The sequence below is a fragment of the Lolium rigidum genome, chromosome 6, assembly GCF_022539505.1.
Source record: "Lolium rigidum isolate FL_2022 chromosome 6, APGP_CSIRO_Lrig_0.1, whole genome shotgun sequence".
NCBI classification, from domain to species: domain Eukaryota; kingdom Viridiplantae; phylum Streptophyta; class Magnoliopsida; order Poales; family Poaceae; genus Lolium; species Lolium rigidum.
The window spans coordinates 142,226,979-142,239,616 of record NC_061513.1 but is presented as its reverse complement, the minus strand read 5'-3'; the positions used below and the strand labels follow the sequence as shown (position 1 = coordinate 142,239,616).

At 43.5% G+C, this 12,638-nt stretch overlaps 1 protein-coding gene across 1 annotated transcript; it reads left to right on the top strand.

Annotated features, from left to right (window-relative positions):
- The first annotated feature begins 8,228 nt into the window (after positions 1–8,228).
- LOC124663353 (aldehyde oxidase GLOX-like) lies at positions 8,229–10,157 on the top strand. Its single transcript, XM_047201067.1, has 3 exons — positions 8,229–8,648; positions 8,725–8,885; positions 8,990–10,157. The coding sequence occupies exons 1-3, from the start codon at positions 8,229–8,231 to the stop codon at positions 10,155–10,157; spliced, it is 1,749 nt and encodes a 582-aa protein (XP_047057023.1).
- Positions 10,158–12,638: the final 2,481 nt, after the last annotated feature.

The window sequence follows — 12,638 nt, the reverse complement described above, 5'->3', positions numbered from 1 at the left end:
CAAATTTAAGCCTAACCCACTTCCTATGGGAAGTAATCTTGTACACAAATAAATTCATGAGGAGCAAAGTGACAAGCATTGGAAGATAAAACACGAGTAACTTCAAGATTCTCAACATAGAGAGGGGAAACTTAATATTATTAAGATGCATATAACCATGTTTCCCTCTCTCATAATAACTTTAAATACCATCATTGATGAAATCCACAATATAACCATCACTTAAAACATTCTTATCATGGTTCATATGCATAAAAGTATCATAAATTTTGGCACAAGAAGAATTCTTCTCATTAATAGTAATTGGAGCAGGATCATTATCAAAAATTTGAACATGGTAAACAAGTTGCATACTAAGGGAATGATTTTTAGCGATTCCACCATAACTATGACAAGTTTCATAAGGATAATTATAACATGTGTCATAGCATTCTTTATAATAATTGTCAAAGATTGGAGGCATAGTGTCATCATAAGAAATAGAATAGTTATCTTCCACAGTATGTTCATCTGTAACCTTACCATCATTGTTACTAGAAGGAGATGTATCAAACATATAATCATCAGTAGCGAAAGGATTTTCAAACACCTCATCCCCAAGCTTAGAGCTTTCTATACCATTATGGGAAGAAGCATGAATAATACTAATACTATGGCAATTATTAACATCATCATTTTCAGAATTAGTTTCCCAGATTTTCAATATCAAAAGTAGTGTGCTCTTCTAAATCATAATCACTAATATAGTTAAAGGGCATAGGAAGATCATTGTACTCAGATTCATTATCATAATAATCATTAGAAGCAACATACTTACGGTTACCTATCGTTATCTCATACACGCGGGGATGTGCCGTTACCTCTTTCTTTTTATTTCTCCTCTTCTTCTTCTTCGTTCCCTTCTTCTTCTTCTTTTCCTTCTCCTCGTTCCCTTCTTTAGCGGGGAGAGGCTTGATGAGGGGCTCCTCCACATAACCTGATTTATTTCCAGAAACAACAGAAGAAACTTGGGAGGATTCCTCCTTTTCATTAATAAGTTCAAAACACACAGCGGTCCTATCATATTTTGGCAAAGTGTCATCTTCTAAAATATTTTGTATGTAAGTATTTGTATGGCAATTATCAATGCAATAAGAAAGACACCCATGCGGGACATCATCAATATCAAGATCACTCATATGTAACAAAGAGATTTTTCTTGATAACTCTTCACACCACAAAAATAAAGTAAGTTCGTCGTGCTGATTAGGAGTAATTTCATCATCACAATACAAATTTGCAGCACTCATGGGGTTCGAATTATCATTGGAGGAGCATTGAAAATTAAAATGACCCACTCTATGGCAAAGTTCACAAATAAAAGGATAGAGGGCACAAACTTTTTACCAAGATCATCTAGAGCCCTAGACCACTTTCTAGTTTTTTCATTCCCATGATGGATACAATATTCATCTTCGATTTGATTAATTCCACAAGGTCTATGCATTCCACAAAAATTAACATGCTTATAAGAAATAGTATTTTCAGAAGTTTGGGCATGTTTATTGCAATCATTAATAACAATTTCATCCTTCATGCAAGCGTCTTTAAAAGGTTCATGATACTTATCAAAACTCTTCCTAGGCAATTCAAAATGAGAGGCAAAAGCTTTATAAAGATTTGCAACAACTTGAGAGTCAAGACCATAAGTAGCACTCATATTTCGAATTTTATCAGTATCCATAAAAGTTTCAATGCATTCATAATCACAATTTATACCTAACTCTTTACCTTTGTTGTTCTCCCATCCTTCAGTATTCTACTGAATCCGATCAAGAAGGTCCCTTTTAAACTCTTCTTCATTGCGTGTAAATGATCCAGAACAAGAAGTATCCAGCAAGGTTTTATCTTGAAAAGAAAGTCTTGCATAGAAATTATCAATGATGATATTACCAGGAAGCTCATGAATGGGGCATTTGAGCATTAAAGACTTCAATCTCCCCCATGCTTGGGCAATACACTCTCCATCATGAGGCCAGAAATTATATATGCGGTTCCGGTCTTTGTGAATTTCACTTGGAGGATAGAATTTAGAGCAAAATAGAGGCACAATATCCTTCCAATCAAGAGAATCCCCATTTTTCAGCAATTTATACCGATGCGCCGCTTTACCAGATAGCGATATAGAGAATAGTTTCTTCCTAACTTCATCCATAGAGATACCTGCACACTTGAATAACCCGCATAATTCATGCAAAAACAGTAAATGATCTCCAGGATGGACAGTTCCATCCCCTTCATAGCGGTTATCCATAACATGTTCAATAATTTTCATAGGTATTTTATATGGAATACTTTCAGCAGGTGGATTTAAAATATCAGAAGCATCATTAGAGTTATCGCATATGGGAGATAAAGCATTATCATAGAAAAATATTTCTTCCAAAGCTGAGGAGCAAAAAAAATATTTTTATATAAACTAGCTTCCCCAAGCTTAGACTTTTCCATAGCATTAGCAGTAATTGTATTCATACTAATAACATTGCTACTATCATGCAGATAAGGTTCCATAGGTTTTTTAATTTTCGTATCAAACAATTCATGTCTTAACTCAGGACATAGATTAAAAAGCTCACTGTTGTTTTCCATTATGCCTAACTAGTGAAAAATAAAAACAAGAAACAAAAAGATGAAATTGCAGGATCTAAAGGAAATAGTTTCGAGCACTCACACACCGGCAACAGTGCTAGGAAATAGCTTAGTAGTCGGAGGATGTGAATACCTTTTACCTTACCTCCCCGGCAACAGCGCCAGAAAATAGCTTGCTGTCCACAACTGGCGCGTGGTTGACGTGGGAGGTAGAAATCTCTATGGTGTAGCTTTTCTTCGTTCCCCGGCAACGACGCCAGAAAATAGCTTGATGTCTACGCACGCTTCTATTCCTATAGACAGTGTTGGGCCTCCAAGAGCAGAGGTTTGTAGAACAGCAGCAAGTTTCCCTTAAGTGAATCACCAAAGGTTTATCGAACTCAGGGAGGTAGAGGATAAAGATATCCCTCTCAAGCAACCCTGCAATTACGATACAAGAAGTCTCTTGTGTCCCCAACACACCTAATACACTTGTCAGATGTATAGGTGCACTAGTTCGGCGAAGAGATAGTAAAATGCAAGTGATATGGATGAATATGAGTGGTAATAGCAATCTGAAATAAAGATGGCAGTGAGTAAACATGCAGTAGAACAGTAAATAAACGGAGATTCGATATTTGGAAACAAGGCCTAGGGATCCTACTTTCACTAGTGGACACTCTCAACAATGATCACATAATAAAACTACTCTACACTCTCTTGTTGGATAACAAACACCATTCATTGTGTAGGGCTACAAGAGCTCCCTCAAGCCGGAGTAAACAAGCTCCACAACATCCGGAGTTCATATTTAAGTAACCTTTAGAGTGCATGATAGACCATTGCAATTTAGACCGAGTACTAACATAGCATGCACACCGTCACCGTCAGACTATGAAAGGGGGAATAGATCGCATCAATACTATCATAGTAATAGTTAACTTCATAATCTACAAGAGATCACAATCATAGCTTATACCAAGTACTACATGATGCACACACTTGTCAACATTACATCATGGATGAGGAATAGACTACTTTAATAACATCACTAGAGTAGCACATAGATGATATTCAACTAGATCACAAAGCTCATGATCACATAAAGATCACATGAGAGAGAGAGATGAACCACATAGCTACGGTACAACCCTTAGCCTCAGGGAAGAACTACTCCCTCCTCATCATGGGAGACAGCAGCGGCGATGAAGATGGCAGTGGTGTCGATGGAGATGACTCCGGGGGCAATTCCCCGTCCCGGCGGTGTGCCGGAACAGAGACTTCTGTCCCCCGAAACGGAGTTTCGCGATGGCGGCGGTGTCCCTGAAGTCTTTCTGGAGTTTCGTCAATTGGTGTAGGGTTTTTAGGTTCCGAGGGGTTAAATAGGCGAAGAGGCGGAGTCGGAAGGGCGCCAGGGCTCCCTCCCCATAGGCCGGCGCGGCCAGGGTGGAGCCCGCGCGGCCCTATGGTCCGGGGCCCCCGGGCCTCCTCTCCGGCTCCCCTTCGGTGTTCTGGTCCGTCTCGGTGAATTAAGATATTTGGCTTTCGTTTCGTCGAATTCCGAGAATATTGCCCGAACAGCCTTCTCCGGAACCAAAAATAGCAGAAAACAGGAACTGGCGCTTTGGCATCTTGTCAATAGGTTAGTGCCGGAAAATGCATAATAATGACATAAAGTGTGTATAAAACATGTGAGTATCATCATAAAAGTAGCATGGAACATAAGAAATTATAGATACGTTTGAGACGTATCATGGACCCGTTTTACTTAAGGTACAGAGGTAGTTTTGGAAACCCGAAATTTGTGACTTAATTGACTCAAACCTCTTTCCATACTTGAGGGATTCAGCCAAGCTAAGATTTTATGGGCTCATAAAGGACAAAGGGGAGTCGTAGGAGGTTCTAGAGGTGCCCAAGAGCCCTTATATCAAAGGGGCATCCATCCTATGGCCAAAATTGCATCGTCACCTCTATATATTGAGAGGAAACCCTACTTTGGGGCACCCATCCATTGCACACCAGCACCATGGAAAGGAAGAAGAAGGAGCAAGGGGACTCCGCCCGAAGTGCAGCCGCCGCCCTGCACCGCCGCCTCCTCCACACCCCCCATGGGGAGGCTCATCGCCATCGCCATCTACAACAACTCTCCATCTTCCCTCACTGTAATCTCTTGTCAAACATGATGTATGAAGCAATATATTGTTTTTCCCATGATCTATTATATCTATATGTTGATGTTTGAGTAGTGACTTGTTCTTGGATATTGAGATATAGTTTATTATTGGTTGCATAAAAGTATATGCTATCTTCGATGATGATCTTGTTTTACTAACATATGAGTGCACACATATGTCGGGGGATGCACTAGGTTGTTGATAGAGGGATAGCCGAAGTTTGATAGAAACTGAATCCCAAGTCTTAGAGATACATGTTGTATCAATTCATGGTTAATCAGCGGGGGTATTATCATGCAGACCTTAGATCTAAATGCGGTGGTTGGACTTTATGTTTTAGTAATTGCCTTGTTTTCTCTTGATTATCCTTGGGATCAATCACTAAGGGTGTTTTTGAACATGTATATAGCTGCACCAATTCATGGCTCCTCCTTAGAAGAAACAATAAAAAGACTATACTAAGCTTCACTAATTGTGACAACCATCATACAAATGAAATAGCAACTTTCCTGAACAATTGCCCCCTTTAGTTACTCCACTTTACTCCACTTCACCTCACAACCTTACTTTACTTTCTCTAGTTTTTCCTGCAATTATTTTTAGTAATTTACAATCTTCAATTTCCTAGTAGAAACCACTTCACACACACACTAAAGTTCCTAGATTTGCATAGAAGGCCATATACGTGGGTTATAGGTATTTAGAGAATAGATAGTTTACCTTCAACTTCTCGTGGGTTCGACACTCAAATACTTATCGAATTGTACTACAGTGATCCCCTGCACTTGTGGGTAATCAATACACACACGTTCTTTGCTTTGTCTAACATGTGTGTAGGTACAAGAAAGACAATGTCAACCTCTATTGAGCATGAGTTGACAAAAAGAGCTTTTGAGAGCATAATCATGGTGAGTTTGAGATCGAACCCGGTTCCAATACCTTGGACATGCCGAACAATTTCTATTTATTGTGGTTAATTTGCAAGCATGTTGATGAGTTTTTTTCCATTTGTGACAACCATTTTCCCATGATCTTGAAATAGATGCTTTGGGTATTGCAACAAGCAAGATGACAATTTTCTCTTTCCTATGCCTTGTTTGCAATAATAATGCAATATTGGACATAAATTGTCACAAGTGTTATCAAATTATTGCCGTTGGTGTTGCCTCAAACAAGTTCAACAATTTCTTTTTCATTTTTTTTTTGCAAGCACGGTTGTGCAAATGTTTCCGTGCTAAACTTATTGAAGGATATGTCTTGTGCTGCAAAAAATACGAGGACCAATTTCTCTTTCCGATGGTTTGTTTGCACACATGTTGATGATATTTTGGACACTCTACCTCTTGTGTTTTGGCCAATCTCTCCTCTTATTGCTTCAAAGACGATGTTGAATATTTTTCTTTACGATGCTTTGAGTGAAAGATGAACATCATGGCCATCTCACAATTTGGAGTTTTTGTGTTTCCACATTTGGCGGATGTTCAAACGAGTTGCTTGAACATTTACCTTGGATACACATCATGCTTAATACACTTGTGTTGTGCTAACGGTGTTGTGGACATGAAAGGACATGTCATCGATGATGTGCTCCACTATCACACACAAACATATTTTGCTTGGTCTTTGTTGTGTGAAGGTAAAAGTGACTTATGGATGAGCGTAAACGAGTGGGTTAAACCACACACATATACTACACAAGATCTCTCAATGAAAGCACACCATCATTATGATAAGGTGACCTCCTTCTACTTATGGTCTTCCTCTAAAATCGTTGAAATTTGGCTACTCTTTGAGTGTGGATTTGCTTCTCTTGTGCTATTGATTGGGTTCATGACAAGAGGAGGTACATTCAATAGTTGTTTACATCACCCTCCTACACATTCATGAAGCGTTATCATCAAGGTCGACTCTTTTTCAACTGGGGGGGATGATGTAGGCTGACCTTCGGCCTTCACCACATCATGTGCGCCATCGCCAACACGCCACACAAAAGTGAATCTTCTCCTTTATGCGTGCTAACAATTACGTCTATGGAATGGTATGCTACATCATATTATGTCCTATGTCTCGATAGGGATACATCAACGAGTATGTAGGGAAGGGAGGATGCCCAAGGACTGGAGGCCAAGGTCACGGAAGCATGTAAGAGGAGACAAAAGAAGAATGGTCAAACCAGTGCATGAACCGGCATGCCGGACCGCACGCCGAACCGATCTGGCGCTAGCCCTAGTGCTGCCGAACTTACCACCGAAGCAAACTGTATGATGTCGGTCCGCCCGCCGGTGCGTGCTGAAACGCTATACCGAGTCATCATTCGGCAGGAGACCGGCGCGCCGAACTAATCCGGCGCCCAGCTCGGCGCCACCTGTCTTACCGCTGGAATACCCCACGCTGTGTTGTATTTCCATCCTTTTGCTTGTACCTTATCGTTTCCCACCTACCTAGTTTCCCTTGGACTATAAATAGGAACCTACCTCCCCTTTGTGGTTTAGTGAAACCCCTCCTTAGATTATAATCTATTTTATCACTCGATCTTCCTATTAAGGATTTTTTTTTGTGACTTCTATCAATTGTTGGTCTTTTGCTTGCACTTCTACCTTTGGATCTTTTGCTTGCACTTTTACCAACTTTGATATTTTCACCCTTCTAAGCTTCCATCCTTTGATTTGCCGATGTTTCTCTCGGGACTTCTACCTTGTATCTTTTACTTGAGAGATTCTATCGAAATGGTGGTTCGGGCCGTTGAGAGAAAGCCGGATTGTATCGGGTTATTTGTGCATGTGTTCATCGTGTTCTTCGTGTTCATTCCTCTCCTCCTCCTTCCCCTGGTTCAATTCGTGAGATCGGGCCACACTACGAGGTCCAACCCTCATCAGATGCTCGCGGTACGTAATTAGTTGGTGGGATGTTGTTTGGTGTTTCTAGGGCATAATTAAGGCTCTAATGGCGTTTCTCCTCACCCATTGTGTGGCTTGTAGGCGCTGAGTGGTGGCTTCGGGTTTTATAATGTATGTTTTTCGCAGATCTTTGTTAACTAAAATTTAAATAAATATAGTATATATGCACCGATTGATGCATAATCCAGGGCTTTCCCTTTTTAAAAAAAAAACAACAACATAGTACGGTTGTGACATGAAGAGACTAGAAGAAACTAATTATGTTGCATAGGCCGGGGCTTCCTATCCTCCCATAGATTAAGCCAAGACACCAACTACTATTCGATGACCTGCCTAAAAGAGTCACCCTCTGGTCTGCTGGTTTTGGCGCGAACCACGACCACCGTTCACAAATTTCTATATTTGAACGTGCGTACCTCGTGCTTCTCTAGTCTCCCGACCCAAACAAGGCACATGCACTCTAGAATTATAAGCTCGCGATACAATGGTCGCGCAGGAAAGAGAGGGTGCACCACTCCATTCTCCAGGAAGATTATATGAATAAGGAAGAATGAGGGGCATCTTCTCTGATCTTACAATGGCTCCTCTCCTCCGCGTTGCGGTGCTCGTCGCCCTCGCCGCCGTCTGCGCGGTGCAGGGCCAACAGCCGGGGCTCTTGAGGGTGCCAGACCGGTCGGCGCCAACGGGGGCGTTCCTGGACAGGGTGGTACTCCCCGTAGACAATGCCGGGGGATTCGCCGGCTGGTGGACCGTCCTGAGCGAGAACTCGGGCGTGTCGGCGATGCACCTGGCGATCATGCGGCATGGCAAGGCCGTCATGTTCGACACGACCACGACGGGGCCGTCGCTGTCGATGCTGCCGGCGGGCAACTGCCGCCCCGACCCCCGGAGCGTCCCGCCTGGCGCCATGGACTGCTCGGCGCACGCCGTGGAGTTCGACTATAATACTGGCGCAGTCCGGCCTCTCAAGGTTGGTTTGCCTGCTCCATTGTTCTCTGCGCCAATGTGGTTGATCACGACGACCGTTAATTGGCCGCGCGCTGCAGATCCTGACAGACACGTGGTGCTCGTCGGGGGCGTTCGACCCGGAGGGCATGCTCGTGCAAACCGGCGGCTACTTCGAAGGGGTGAAGGTTGTGAGACACCTGAGCCCGCAAATCACTTCCGATTGGAGGGAGTTCCCCAATAGCTTGGCCGACGGAAGATGGTACATATAGTCCAGACAGCACGTAGATATGATGCAGTGCGCCTATAAGATTATGATACTGGATCAAGAATTTACAATTCGTTTCTGCATGAATGAGCTCGCAGGTACGGAACGCAGCAGGTGCTCCCGGACGGCCGCTTCATCGTCGTCGGCGGGCGGCGCGCCTTCAGCTACGAGTTCGTCCCGGTTGCCGGGCAGTCGAACGCCCAAGCTACTCCCATCCCCTTGCTCCGTGACACCACCGATGACGTGGAGAACAACCTGTACCCCTTCGTCCACCTCCTCCCGGACGGGACCATCTTCCTCTTCGCCAACGACCGCTCCATCGTCTTCAACCCCCAGAACGGCCAGGTCCTCCGCGAGCTTCCCAAGCTCCACGGCGGAGCCCGGAACTACCCTGCCTCCGGCATGTCCGCTCTCCTTCCCCTCGACCTCCGCCGCGGCGAGAGGCTCAGCGCGGAGGTCCTCATCTGCGGCGGTGCCCCCAAGGAGGCCTTCAAGGTCGGCGAGCTCAACAGGTTCCCGCCCGCGCTCAGGGACTGCGCGCGCATCAACCCGTCCAAGCCCGGAGCGCGGTGGTCGATGGACCAAATGCCCGTGGGCCGCGTGATGAGCGACATGCTGATTCTCCCCACCGGCGACCTGCTAATGATCAACGGCGCGGCCCAGGGCTGCTCGGGGTGGGCATTCGCCCGGCAGCCCGTGCTGACCCCGTTCCTCTACAACCTGCGGAAGCCGCGGGGCCAGCGGTTCCGCGCACTGGCCGCGTCCAACATCCCGCGCATGTACCACGCCTCCAGCGCGCTGCTGCCCGACGCCACGGTGCTCGTGGCCGGCGGCAACACCAACTCGGCGTACAACTTCTCCGGCGTCGACTTCCCCACGGAGGTGCGCGTCGAGCGCTTCACCCCACCATACCTCGCACCGGAGCTCCTCGCCACCAGGCCGGAGATCGACGTGGCCTCGGTCCCTGCCAACGGGATGAAGTTCGGGGCCAAGTTTGCATTCAGGTTCTCGGCGCCCGGGCAGCCCGTGGCCGAACCGGATCTGAAGGTGACCATGTACGCGCCGCCGTTCACCACGCACGGCTACTCCATGAACCAGCGCCTGCTGGTGCTGCAGGTCACCGCGTTCAAGCCAGAGGGGCAACGCTACAAGATCACCGTTCACGCGCCGCTGAATCCGGCGCTCGCGCCGCCAGGCTACTACATGGTGTTCGTGTTGGTGAAGGGGGTGCCGAGCAAAGCGGCATGGGTGAAGATACACCACTGAATAAGTTGGCTCTCATGGTGTGCATGCTGTTGGACGGCATCTGACACGATGGTATGTCCCATGCCCGCCAAGCAAAAGATTCAAAGGGGAGTAGGCAGTTGCGCACAACACATATCGCCCATATCCACCAATTTGGTACGGTTTCTCCAAACGTACTTAGTGCAAAATTTATATTTGTTGTAGGGAAATGATCGAAAATGTTGAATCGATCAAAACGACAACTTTGTAGTGTGCTTAGTCTTGTATAAGACGGAAGAGCAGAGCTTAACGTGTACGTGCAAAATTTTCTTTTCTGTTATTGAAACTTTGCAACTTTTTTTTTGTATTGGTTTGTGGAGAGCAATATGAACAATTCTCCACTTACAGGATACTGATGGTACTTACTCCAGTTTTCTTTTATTCATTTATTACTTCTTACATAAATGCACATGCAGAGGCAATCCAGAAACCACAAAACTTTTTTTCTGAACATACAGAAACTAAAAAGTTAATAAGTATGCCTAACACACGGTACCAAATTAATAAGGCTTATTAAAAAAAAGATAGTAAGACAAATAAAGTCTGACTAAATGTCTAGAAAAATCTATCCACAAATATGATATTCTATAGATATGGTATAAAAATATATTTTATGATGTATCTAATGATATTGATTTTGTATTTTGCAAATTATTGATTTCTTTGTAAATATTTGGACAAATTTTACATGGACTAACTTTCAAAAATAATATAAACTTTATTCATTGGAACATAGGTAGTAGAAGGAAGGCCTATCGCCCAACGGATGGAAAGAGTGTGTCTCAAAGCCCTCAGGATCACATGATCCATTTTAAATAAAAGTTACACTTATTTGAAAACTCAAAAAAAAAATCTTGTACGCAAATGACTCATCATTTCTTCTAGATTTCAAGTTTCGTGACTATTGTAACTCACTCGTGAATTACAAAAAAAATCAGGCCTTTTTCACAACCTAAATATTCTATTCTAGGACCTTACATTTGTTTTTTCGTCACCCACCAATACATGTCAGTGATTTTTTCACAATAAACTTGATCCAGAATAATTCTTATCTACACCCTATTTTTCTTGAATCTTTAAACCCGTTTTTAACTTTCAAGAAAAGAAAGAGATCACATGCACCCTAGAGCCAAACGTCCACCCCTTCAACACCCGCATTTAAATAAGTAAAACTCCAATAAAGCGCCCCCGATACAATTATACAAAGCACGGAGAAAAAAAGTTTACAATATTTACCCATTCTCCGCCGCTAGATCAGATCTCATCTCTCCACCATAGCCTCAAAGTTGTTGCCGCCATCAACTTCAACGCTTCATCAACATCATCATCCCCTCTCCATCTACTTGTACTCTAGATTTAATATATGATCGGATGAATTGTAAGACTCATCATTCATCTCTTTGAGATTTGTTATACAATATTTACTATTTTGTTGATCCAATCATATGTGAGTAGTCTACTTGGGCTATGGGCTGAGGCCTAATCCTCGCTGCAATACATGAATCTAACTTCTTATGAGATATGTGCAATATGAGAGTAGAGATCCATTACATGTCTTATATCTCTTTATCTCGATCTTGAAGGTTTGACAGGTACACAAACCAACGAAACCGGTAAAGGTATTAAGGTTTGAGTATAGTTAAGTTGTATAATTCGACGATGCTATGTTGAGTTGAAAGTATTCATGGGTCGATTGTGTGGTTAACATCTAGGGTATAATGGCGACGTCACAAAACTTTAGGCTATTGTCTGATTTATCATGCTCCACCGGCATGCCGAGAAATCTAGGGTGGACAATTGATCCATAAAAACCGCGCATTCGGCATCACGTGATAAATCTAGGGTGCACGATGCATATTAGGACGCAGTGCTCACATAAATATTACATATTTTACCTTGACTATGATACTGTACAGATGTGCCTCATTTTCTCTTTTAAATCCCACCTACTAACGCACAGATCCAGGTGAAACCTCCAGCCTAGACATATCTCCAATCATAGATACATAACCATACGTAAGAAAACATTAGTTCGGTAAGACAAGAATTAAACGAATAATAAAAATCTCGCATGAGTTACTTTACACCAAAAGTGATTTTTGTGTGGATTCGATAACCTAGAGTATCTAGGAAAAAAACTTTAATACTACAATCTGTTAGTCCTAATCGAAGGTAGCAAACAGCTACAATCGATGGAGGTGCGGGGATATCGCTGAGGCGCAGCCGATTGGGAGCGGCTACAACTCCGGGGCAGCCAAATCGGAACTTCGTGCGGCATCCGTGGCGGCACCGACCTCTCTGCGTTCATCTTGCCAACTACAATAGCGTAATTATTTGCCAGTATGGGATGTACCACGGCACAAAACTATGTGCCAGTTAGTTTCAAAAAAAAAACTATGTGCCAGTTTTTTTTTTTTTTTTTTTTTTTGCTTGTGTCGTCCAGAACATCTGCCGGGTATGGGG

Excerpts from the sequence above, each read along its gene's own strand:
- LOC124663353 (XM_047201067.1), top strand. The coding sequence starts at position 8,229 with ATGAGGGGCATCTTCTCTGATCTTACAATGGCTCCTCTCCTCCGCGTT. Across the intron at positions 8,649-8,724 it reads GCGCAGTCCGGCCTCTCAAG|ATCCTGACAGACACGTGGTG; the intron begins GTTGGTTTGCCT and ends CGCGCGCTGCAG. Across the intron at positions 8,886-8,989 it reads AGCTTGGCCGACGGAAGATG|GTACGGAACGCAGCAGGTGC; the intron begins GTACATATAGTC and ends ATGAGCTCGCAG.